This window comes from Lithobates pipiens, unplaced genomic scaffold (assembly GCF_037356315.1).
Source record: "Lithobates pipiens isolate NorthernLeopardFrog02 unplaced genomic scaffold, aLitPip1_a1.2 Scaffold_16, whole genome shotgun sequence".
NCBI lineage: Eukaryota > Metazoa > Chordata > Amphibia > Anura > Ranidae > Lithobates > Lithobates pipiens.
The window spans coordinates 151140152-151152338 of record NW_027507748.1 but is presented as its reverse complement, the minus strand read 5'-3'; the positions used below and the strand labels follow the sequence as shown (position 1 = coordinate 151152338).

The window sequence follows — 12187 nt, the reverse complement described above, 5'->3', positions numbered from 1 at the left end:
TATGTTCGAAAAGGATCTTTTAAATAAATTGTCGTTTGCCAAACGGTACTTTCACGATTGGAGTCCTTCTTTGTTTTCCCCTTCCTTCTACTCGTGGCCGAGAGGCCCGAGTAGTTTGTGTTTTACCACAGGTTTGCTCATTGTAAAACCCTGATATCGGAGGATTTGCTGGGGAGCTATAAACAAACTCCAGACGCACAGGGAGATCGGATTACCACTATCTACGGTGTTCGAGAAGGGAAGGAGGACGCACGGAATTGTCGTAATCTATGTCGATCGCTTCCGAAGGATCTACATTTATCTATACGTCTAGTATCATAACGGAACGGATTACACGCAAAAGAACCCCGCAGAGGGCTGTCTGCTCGCGCTAAGGACTCCATTGACTGGGAGTCCACCCATTGTGGTAAGGGTCAAACTTTTTTCAACTTTGGATTTGTAAGAAGATTACACTGAATTCGTAAAAAGGATTGGTTTCTCTATTTATTGGCCTTTCGTGGAAACAAAGAGTCCATTATTATTATAAAAAGATTCCTTTCTTCTTCATTGAACTTTACACAGGATTTTTTGATTTTTATCTCAATTTGTACTGGACTTTTTATTTTCATTTTTTCATGTAACTTTAGCGCAACTTTATATATAATTTGTTTGAGTTTCTTCATATCTGGATATTAGATGGTTGTAGTTGCAGCATTTAGGTTTACCCCAAGCGCGATATTCTTCTTTTGTTTTATAGCAATGCATTTACTGACATGTGCCATGGCCTAGGCTCCTCCTGTTTGTGCAGCTTCATAGCTGCATATTGGTAGTGTGAGATCAAGTAAGACAGGGGTAGGCAACCTTAAAGAGATGGAGAGCTACCTGAACATGGGAGAAGTCACAGTTTACCGGGCATGGTGTCCCCCCTGTGGTGCCTCCTCACACCTGATTTAGACTGCTAATTGTCATATTACCATGTCGCAATTACGTGCACTGCATGGCAATCATTGGTTTAAATCAGGTAGTGAGAAGGCAACATATGGCCTCCTCACCACCTGTTAACACACAGTCTGATCGTTTTTAAGAGGAGCAGCAGTGCCTGCCGAACTTGTGAATGAGTTGCATTTGGCAGTGGCATCTTTAGGTCTTGTTTACACCTAAAGTTGGGGTTTGGTAAAACAGGCTATAATAGAAGTCTATGGCTAAGCTGTAGGTGCACCCACCCATCTGTGTGAAAGCAGCCCTATACTATTATACAGTCAGTGTATTGCTTCCTGCTGCTGGCACCACTCTGGAGACCGCTAGTAGGTAAAGAGGTGGAATGCAGTTGGTATCACTCCACTTGGTATAAGAGCCAGCACTACTGAGGAGGCATCGGCTTATGTGGCTCTTTCTTCCTACTACAGCTCCAATTTTACAAGTAGTCCCTCTGCATTGCACTCTGATGCTCTAGAATGGCAGGTCAGCAAGCCCAGACCAAGATCTACCAGTCATCTGTCCATGATCTACTGGTTGCTGACCCCTGATCTAAGACCTATCCAGCCAATTCCTATACCTAATGACTGCTGTGCTCACAAGGTTTGTGATCTTGTGCACTGTAGTGAGTGTAGTTGTCACTACTGATGGCCTGCTAGAGAGCATGCTTCACCCGAGGACCTGCAGTGCATGAAACCCCTTGCTCCTACTCTGTCATTACGTGGATATGTTCTTCCACTCCTACTGCCTGTTGAATTTTGTCCCAATTTATGCAGCTACTGTCTTGGTATCTATGGCTCCGCCAATCATGCTTCCTATTGATTACCAAGGTGGAAATCATTTATCAGTTCATTGGAGCAGCAGTTATCAGGGGATTTATCCTAAAACTATTTCTACTATTTATGTTTCTGGTACTGATGAAGTCACAAGAAGATAATTTCTTGGCATCCATTACTACTCATCTCTTCATTGAATTGAATCATCATTTTTGGACTTTTCACCTGCTCCAAATGGCAGCTGTGTTCTAGGTGTTTTTTTTTATCTTGGAAATGTACCATTTTGGTGCCTGGAGGCATACTCTGAAATTATATGCTGAACTGATGTTTATCTTTAAGTACTTGGTTTTTATGTCTTGGCTTTGCAGATTGGTCCAGTCCTGCCTTCCAGGATCTCTCAGGAGTTACTCAAAGCTGTTCATCTAAAACCTTAGGATGGGTAAATATCTTCTGGCAATTTTGTGCTTTTTTTCCTTTGTTTTTTTCATTTAAAGCAGACCTGTATTTTTATGTTTATTGGGTAATTATTGCAAAATGGCTAAGGTGCCTCCTTACTCTCATTCCAACTATGCCATTTATCTCTTGCATAGAATGATAAAGTGCATTCTGTTCTGCATTGGCTACTTACTGAGCACTTTTTATGGGGGCAGACATGCAGGCTCACTCTCGCTGCCGATGGCTCCTGCTGCTTTTTCTAAGTGTATGAGGAGAGAGAGTAGATCTGCTGCTCTCTGGTACAGTGCTGAGTCAAGGAGAGGCTATGCTGATCCTATGCCACTTAATTTGCAGACATCCAGAAAGATCATTGGCATCAGTTGTTGCTTACGTGAAAGATTTAAAGAGGAAGTAAACCCTGATGGGTTTACTTCCTCTTTCATTCCCTGCAAAGGCAAAGCATAATGGACTACTATGCATCGCATAGTAGCCCATTATGTGTCACTTACCTGACGCAGGAGCCAGCGATGTCACCGCTGTCCCCTGTAGTCCGGCGCATCCATCTTTTCGGTGGGGTCTCGCAGCTCCGCTGCTGTCATTCGGCAGAGCCGCGATGACGTCACTCCCGCGCATGCGCACGGGAGCCGACACACGCGGCAGCTCCGTTGTTGGAAATGCCGCGCTCAATGCGCCTGCGCGCCGCTGTCTACGGCGCATGCGCCATAGACAGCGGTGCCTGTCTTCGGGCAAATATCTCCTAAACCGTATAGGTTTGGGAGATATTTCTTGGACCTACAGGTAAGCCTTAATCTAGGCTTACCTGTAGGTCAAAGTGGTTTGTAAGGGTTTACAACCACTTTAAAGACTTTACGAGAGACTATGCTTGTGCCATGCAAGTGGTTCTTCTGAGTGAGATTGGTGCCAGAACTATTGGGGCATCATCAGACAGGAAGCTCAGCACTGCTCAAGGAACCAATAGCAACTTCTGGGGGGGGGAACTCTAGTTTAGAAAGGCTGGTCCAAGGCAGCTCTACAGCAGATAAATACAATAGTTTGCAATTGTACACTTTGTGTAGAAGCAGCCATCTTTATTGATTTATGTTGATTTGTTTATATCAGGGCTCGACAAAACCCGGTCGCCAGGTCGCATTGGCGACTAGAAATAGCGACCTCGCGCCTGGGGCAGCACAGCTGGGGGTATCCTGTGTCTGTGGACCCCCCCAGCGTGATCGCGTCGGGCCGTTCCGCCGGCGGCCGAAAATTTAGGCCGCGGCTTTGAGGCCTTCTGCGGTCCTATGATTCCTTATGGAATCTGGCGCCCTCTTGTGGTCGCCGTTGGTATGACAAACCAGCAATGTTAATGAAGATTCCTCTGCCTGTATTATATTACCTGCCTCTTCTTCCCTTTATTTAGAACCCCCTAAACATTATATATATTTTTTATTCTAACACCCTAGAGAATAAAATGGTGGTTGTTGCAATACTGTCTGTCACACCGTATTTGTGCAGCGGACTTACAAGCGCACTTTTGTTGGGAAAAATAATTTAGTTAATAAAAAAATAAGACAACAGTAAAGTTAGCCCAATTATTTTTTATATTGTGAAAGATAATGTTACGCCGAGTAAATTGATACCCAACATGTCATGCTTCAAAATTGCACCCGCTCATGGAATGGCGACAAACTTTTACCCTTTAAAATCTCCATAGGCGACGTTTAAAAAAATTCTACAGGTTGCACGTTTTGAGTTACAGAGGAGGTCTGGGGTAGAATTATTGCTCTTGCTCTACCGATCACGGCGCTACCTCCTATGTGTGGTTCGAACACCGATTTTTATATGCGGGCAGGACAGGGCGCGTTTAAAAATTATTATTTTTTCTGCTTTATTTTAACTTTTTTCTTTTCCACTGTTCTTTTAAAAAAAATGTTGTGTCACTTTTATTCTTATTACAAGGAATGTAAAAATCCCTTGTAATAGAAAAAGCATGACAGGTCCTCTAAATATGAGATCTGGGGTCAGAGAGACCTCACATCTCATATTTACACTAAAATGCAATTGAAAAAAAAATTGTCATTTGAAAAAAATAAAATGTCCCTCTAAGAGCTATGGGCAATGACTTGGAGACGGGGGGGGGGGGGGGGGGGGGGGGCGGCGACGGCGCTGCTATCTTCCCCTCACTCGTCTCCATGTCAGGCCAGGGACAGGTCCGGATCGTCGTCACGGACCTGGCTCCTAACTTTTTAAGCTGGCTCCTAGATTCCAAGCAAATTTGTCAACCCCTGGTTTATATTTTTTAAATACACTATGGAGGCTGTATGTTCCACGTCTAATGTATATGCTGTTCAGCATTGTACCCGTCTGTGTTGACAGTCACAGCCATCCTAGAGAACAGATTTTCTATTTTTTTTTTTTTTTTTATGCTTTTACTTATTGTACCATGTAAAGGGCACACATGTAAGTACTAGCCGTTGTCCTCACACTTTCAGACTTAGTTAATCAAACGTTGCAAAGAGCATTCGAGAATAAACCCAACTTTTTCTATTTGGTCATAGGCCAGAACAAAATTAGTTTTCTTTTTACCGATGAAACTGGACCCTCTGGAGAAAAAAAAATTGGAAAACAAACTGGGTATACAAACCCCTCAGAGATGACAACCTGCATGAGAACTGAAAATGGCATATTTTGTCAGCAACTTCTCTATTTTCCTGTACAGAACACAAGCTTGAAATGCATCTTTATATTTATTTCCTCTTCTATTAAATCTTGGCTACATTTCCATCAGTCTTTATTGTTCTGATCCTTTTTTTCCCAGGACAATGTGGCCTATTTCTGCTATCCATTCAGCTTTGAGATTTTCCTCTCTGAGGAGGTAGAGGCTGAAGGTGAGTAGAGAGAAAATTACAGAAATCCAGTTGTAGGGGAAAAAAAAAAAAAAAACATGCAATTTTTTTTTTATTTCAGAGGTGCCACAGTGGCCAGTAATTTACTTTGAAGTCCTCTCTCTGGACTTTTGGCAAAGGTATCGAGTTGAAGGCTATGGATCTGTTGTCCTGCCACATACTCCAGGCAAGTAAACAATTGCAGTTTGTTCCACACCAAGTGTATATTATTATTATTATTATTATTATTATTATTATTATTATTATTATTATTATTACAGGTACTTGTATAGCGCATCATTTTATGCAGCGTTTTACATACATAATGTACATTCACATCAGTCCCTGCCCTCAATCTAAATTCCCTAACTCATATTCATGCATACACATACTAGGGCCAATTACTTACAGTGCCTTGAAAAAGTATTCATACCCCTTGAGATTTTCCACATTTTGTCATGTTACAACCAAAAACTTAAATGTTTTTTTGAGGGGGATTTTATGTGATAGACCAACACAAAGTGGCACCTAATTGTGAAGCGGAAGAAAAATGATAAATGGGTTTCATTTTTTTTTCTTTTACAAATATGTGAAAAGTGTGGCGTGCATTTGTATTCAGCCCCCTTTACTCTGATACCCCTAACTAAAATGTAGTGGAACCAATTGCCTTCAGAAGTCACCTAATTAGTAAACAGAGTTCACCTGTGTGTAATTTAATCTCAGTATAAATACAGTTTTTCTGTAAGGCCCTCAGGTTTGTTAGATAACCTTGGTGAACAAGCGGCATCATGAAGGCCAAGGAAGACACCAGACAGGTCAGGGATGAAGTTGTGGAGACGTTTAACCACTTAAGGACCAGGCCTCTTTTTCAGATTTGGTGTTTACATGTTTAAAACAGTTTTTTTTGCTAGAAAATTACTTAGAACCCCCAAACATTTTATATTGTTTTTTTTCTAACACCCTAGAGAATAAAATGGCGGTCATTGAAATACTTTTTTTCACACCGTATTTGCGCAGCGGTCTTACAAGCGCACTTTTTTTGAAAAAATTCACTTTTTTGAATAAAAAAATAAGACAACAGTAAAATTAGCCCAATTTTTCTTTATAATGTGAAAGATAATGGTACGTCGAGTAAATTGATACCCAACATGTCACGCTTCAAAATTGCGCCCGCTCGTGGAATGGCGTCAAACTTTTAGCCTCAAAAATCTCCATAAGCGACATTTAAAAAATTCTACAGGTTGCATTTTTTGCGTTACAGCAGTTGCTGCCGTTACCGAGATATCCCTCTTCAAAAATAGGACGTACATCGTCGTGCATTGGTCGGTAAGTGGTTAAAGCGGGGTTAGGTTATAAAAAAAAAAATATCCCAAGCTTTGAACATCTCACGGAGCACTGTTAGATCCATCATCCGAATGAGTATGGCACAACTGCAAACCTACCAAGACATGGCCGTTCACCTAAACTGACAGGCCAGGCATGGAGAGCATTAATTAGAGAAGCAGCCAAGAGGCCCATGATAACGCTGTAGAAGCTGCAGAGATCCACAGCTCAGGTGGGAGAATCTGTCCACAGGATAAATATTAGTCTAGCCAGGAGCAGGACACCTACCTATTCCTGTGATTAGAAGACTCTCTGTGGCATTGTTTCAGGGGGAGCGGTTTCCCTCTAGTGTTCCAGTGTGGGATGTCATGTTACTTTCTTAATCGGAGACAAGACAGTGCAAAGCATCTTGGGACATGTAGTCCATACAAATAGGATAGGATGTGAAACTACAACTACAAGCTGGCTGATGGAGAAAAGCAGACCATTGGGAGAGACTATTAGAGGGAAGGCTGGAGGTCTGGCGTGCTCTTTTGGGACCGGGTTGGATATGCATGCAGGGAATCGGTTACAGGGTGAACTGCAGCTGAGTCGCGGCCTGCTCTGGCGGGATTACCCAGCATATATTTGGAAGGGCGCCTGCATACAGTTCGCCTACACTATCCAGTGGCAGCCCAGAGGCCACTCCTGTTCCATTCATCCTGCAGAGATATCGGATTCGTGCAAGCCATGGTGCAGTTCGGTGGAAGCTGGCTGAGCCACATTCCTGAGAGCTTATCCTCATCATAAACCATAATCATCTTCTGTTCCAGTGTGCTGAGCGGGCAATGACCCAGTCTTATAGACGCTATATAGACACCATTGTCTCCTGCACTCATTACCATCTTTAGTTCAAGGATCGATCTATACCAACATATTATAGACACTATATACAGACATCTTTACCATCCATTGTTCTGCTGTTGCTTGTAGTTCCACAGAATGTAACAGCTTTAAGTCAGTGATCACTGTGAATCTAGTTACAGTTTTGATTTACACAGGAATATTGTCTGCTGGTTATACACAACCTATTGGATCAGCTACTTTGCTTTTACCATTCAATATTTCTTGCATGCAATGAAACGCCTAAGAGCTAGCTGAAGATTAACTGGATTGTCACACAGCAACACAGGACTACTTTCACCTCCCTCCCTACTTCAGAGATTTGTTTTGCTGAAGCTTGTAAGGCTACAGTTCACCAAGAACTCTCTGTAAGAGCAGGTTGAATTGTAATACTGTTCCTGTTTGCTAAAAGCTGTACTTGTTTATCTCCTGTTCTGCATTTATGTGTGAATAAGCAGTAGGGAGGGGTCTGACACTCATAAGAGACATTCCTCTGCTTTCCTATAGCCTATTCACATAGGCATTATATGCTGTTATTTGAGCATAGAGAGATTATAGTGTTTAATGTTTTGAATCTTAGAGGTGATAGTTGTTTACGATCAATAACATTCTTTGGGGGACTACATTTTAAGGAGTAAACTTAAGATGACTCTTTGATTTATTTTCCTATCATCTCATTGAGTAAACTATTTCTGATTTAATCAATTCTGGTCCCTTTTCTTTCTTACTGCTGTTATCTAGTGGGGGAAAAAAGGTTTGAACCCAGGGTGTCAGAGATGGCAGAGGACTCACAGGGTCAGGGCAACCAGAGGGGTACTGATTTATCTTGCAAACCTTAAGAGGGCAGCGCTACATTAGTCATGCACTCAACAAATCTGGCCTTTAAGGAAGAGTGGCAAGATGAAAGCCATTGTTGAAAGAAAGCCATAGAAGTTCAGTTTTCCAGTTTGAGAGAAGCCATGTGGGGGACACAACAACCATGTGCAAGAAGGCGCTCTGGTCAGATGAGACCAAAATGTAACTTTTTGGCCTAAAAACAAAATGCTATGTGTGTCGGAAAACTAACCCAGCACAGCACCTAAACACACCATCCCCACCATGAAACATGGTATTGGCAGCTTCATGTTGTAGGGTGCTTTTCTTCAGCAGGGACAGAGAAACTGGTCAGAGTTGATGGGAAGATGGATGGAGCCAAATGCAGGGCAATCTTAGAAGCTGTTGGAGTCTGCAAGAAACTTAAGACTGGGGTGGAGGTTCACCTTCCAGCAGGACAACGACCCTCAACATACAGCCAGAGCTACAATGAAATGTTTTGCATCAAAGCATATTCATGTGTTAGAATGGCCCAGTCAATGTCCAGATCTAAATCCAATTAAGAATCTGTGGCAAGACATGAAAATTGCTGTTCACAGACTCTGTCCATCCAATCTGACAGAGCTTGAGGTATTTTGCAAAGAAGAATGGGCAAAAATGTCACTCTGTAGATGTGCAAAGGTGGTAGAGACATACCTAAAAAGACTTGCAGCTGTAATTGCAGTAAAAGGTGGTTGTACAAAGCATTGACTCAGAGGGGCTGAATACAAATGCACACCACACCTTTCACTTATTTATTTGTAAAAAACCTTGAAACCCATTTTATAATTTTCCTTCCACTTCACAATTATGTGACACTTTGTGTCATTCTATTACATAAAATCCCAATAAAATACATTTACGCTTTTGCTTGTAACATGACAAAATGTGAAAAATTTCTAGCGGTATAAATACATATTCAAGTCACTGAACCAGCATATCTTTGGTGTGTGGGAGGGAACCATTGTACCTAGCAGAACCCACGCAGCCACAGAGAGAACATGCAGATTTCAGGTAGGTGGTGCCGTGGTTCGGATTTTAACCGATGACCCTAGTACTGCTAAGTGGAAGTGCTAACCAATGAGCAATAGTCCAACAAAATCACCAATATGTTTCATAACTTAAAAAAAAAAAAAGGCACATAGCTGAAATATACAATTGAGCCTAGTCCTAGTCTAAAATCGGTTAAAATGTTGTTTCTGGTTCATAAACAAACAGCTAGCCCTGAAGTACGTAATTAAAAAAGCATTTGATGAAACTCCACCTTTAAATATAGTATAATGTAAATATACTTGTAATGAAACAAAATGATGAGGCTATTCTTCCAGAACTTATGGCCTCATGAAGTGTACACATGCAGAATAAAACAGACTTCTATTTTATCTTATCCCAAGGAATGCATGAGATTGCTGCACAAACATGGCGGCCTGTAGAGCTTGGGATAGTGTCAGAGCTCAGAAGGTTTTTTATCGGGGGATCCCCAGAATTGGAAGATATAGCTTATGTTAGAACACCCGGAACTTTCCAGGTAAAGCATAATTTTAAGGACGTGTACTGTATTTGGTTAACTTTGACTGTCATATGATAAATCTGTTATCCGTGGAGATGTTACTTCTGGAGCCAATATTGAGATGTTGTGTTTTAGCGGTGGTGTGCTTCACTATCATTCTTAAATGTTCCATTTGGAATGCTGAAATGTAAATACCACCCTGTATGTGCAGCAGTTCCTCTTTAACCACTGTTCGAGGCTCCGTAAGGCATAATTTGGTTTAAAATGGCCTTTTTGTCTCTTCACAAAGTAAGTCCTTTAACATGGTTAGAGGTTGTATTAAATATCAACCATGTTTATCTGTTAGGGGGAAAGGTACATAATTAGATGTGTTGACAATGCCGCCCCCCCCCCCCCAACTTTAATTTTATGTTTCTTAGGGGGGACAAGCTATAGTACCATTTAGTCTATTCTACAAATTGCGGCTTGCTGGATTTTTAAGGGCCCTACAGGATTGGGTTTTTGGGTTTGTGAATTAAGATTAATCTGCACTGTAAGGAAAATAAAAAAATGAATCCTTCAAATGCAAATGGGGAACACAGCCTACCCCATCAGGGATTCACCTTTACTTCAATGTCCCTGTACTGCACCAGTCCATTTTACTCCCTTTTAACAGTAATCTGATGATTTGTTAAACCTTTTGCCTACCTCTATGCAATGCAGTAAAGGTGTTCTAAAAATGCCCACTATATGATACTTGTATTTTTTTCAGACAAGAAAGCCTTGGAAGTTTAAATCTGATTAGTGATGATGGCAGAGTGCATTGGAAGACAGAGCTTGATCTCTGAGAAAATACTTCCAGTACACTCCGCTGCACACAATACCACAACCCCATTCGCTCCCAACCAGTCAGTGCAGAGATATCTGCATGTTAATATAGTGGCTGCCAGGGCTGCCAGCAGATTCTCTCACCCCTCCTCTCCTGTGCAGACGCAAGTGGGTTGAGGAGCTAGGGGATATATGTACAGCAGCCAATAATGATCTGAGCTACCAGAGATGTGTGTGCATAAGGGTGGTATGCTGCATGGGATCTGAACAGCTAGGAATGTGTGTGTACAGGGTTGATCTGCTGCCAATTTTCTTCCCAGAGCTGCTGATCTTCATTCTATCATCCAGTTATTTGCTTTGTTTTTTTGTTTTTTTTTGTTTTGTTTTTTGTGTGGTAACAATTTTCATTGAATCTGGGATGCTTGGCTGGTGTCTACCTTTGCAATCCCAAGTGTGCTTTTGTTTATTTATGCCCCAGTTCTTTCTTATTTTTTTTTTTTTGTTCCTTTGTGTTTGCAAACCTGTAGCTAAACAATGTACTGTGTTAATGTTTCTAATGTATAAGGAGAGACAACAATGGTAAGTTTTCTCATTGTAATGGTTTATTGTTGTATGGTATGCAAGAAAACTATAAATCATCTTAACAAAAAAAAAAAAGTAGCTTGTTATACTTTATAGCATTGACAATTTATGCAGCACTTTTACATATATTGTACATTCACATCAGTCCCTGCCCTCAAGGAGCTTACAATCTAAGGTCCCTAACTCACATTCATACCTATCTATACTAGGGCCAACTTAGACAGAAGACAATTAACCTACCAGCTGTATTTGGAGTGTAGGAGGAAACAGGAGTACCTGGAGGAAACCTGCACAGGGAGAACATGCGAACTCCAGGCATACAGTGCAGTGGTTGGGATTCAAAGTGAGGACCTTAGTGTTGCCAGTCGGAAGCGCTAACCAATGTATTTTCTAATACCATTTCCCTGTAGGGAGAGCGACTGAGTCGCTTTGGATTCAGAACAGAGACAACTGGCAAGGTGACATTTCGCTTTCACTCTATACACCAGTCAAGGTAAGAGTAAGAAATTTATACAGGAGGTAGCTGTGATTCAAAAGACAAATAAGAACTGCAGTCTACTTGTGCTTTGCGGATCCCAGTAGTGTAATGATATACAGTAACTGCAGCTGTGGTTTAATGGGATCATCTCACATCGTGCACTGTGGGGTCATTGTATGAGTATCTTGGAGACAAACTTTTACTAGCTCCTGTAGCTTGATGTCTTTGAAATCCCCTACAAGCATACAAAAAAGTATTTCTCTTATATTCACCGACCAACACAGCTCCTCTCTAACTAAATGGGTTTGTTAGCCTGCCATTAGGAGAACTAGGCAAAAATTGTAACACAATACACAGAACTTTAGTCCCGCCCCGGGGGGCGGACCCTGTGCTAAACAACCCTCCCTGCTCCCAGGCAGAACTCCGTTTTATTTTGCCTAGCGAAGGAGAATGACCTAGGAACCCTGCGGGCCCTTTGGTCCATTTTTGTGACGCAGGTTTGAGGTTTTTTGCGCAAGATGAAAGATCCTGAGATCTTCTATCAACAGCCGGCTGGGTGACAGGCTGGTTAAGTTATCTCTGTAGTCTCCCCAGTCCGGCCATCGAGCGTGTGCAGGTCGCAGCTAAGGCTCGGCAGGCCACGACATGCCTCAGCTGCAGAGGTGGTCGGTGAGCTTCAATGCTCCGGGGTATACATATGACTGGGCTA

The 12187-nt window shown here is 41.9% G+C and overlaps 1 protein-coding gene across 1 annotated transcript in view; it reads left to right on the top strand.

Moving 5' to 3' along the window:
- Nucleotides 1-12187, top strand: part of MKS1 (MKS transition zone complex subunit 1) — an 87365-nt gene that overhangs the window by 55954 nt on the left and 19224 nt on the right. The window contains exons 12-16 of the mRNA XM_077480617.1: nucleotides 2099-2169; nucleotides 4978-5047; nucleotides 5127-5231; nucleotides 9496-9629; nucleotides 11411-11493. Of these exons, the coding sequence (XP_077336743.1) occupies nucleotides 2099-2169; nucleotides 4978-5047; nucleotides 5127-5231; nucleotides 9496-9629; nucleotides 11411-11493 (463 nt within the window). The remainder of the gene's footprint in view (nucleotides 1-2098; nucleotides 2170-4977; nucleotides 5048-5126; nucleotides 5232-9495; nucleotides 9630-11410; nucleotides 11494-12187) is intronic.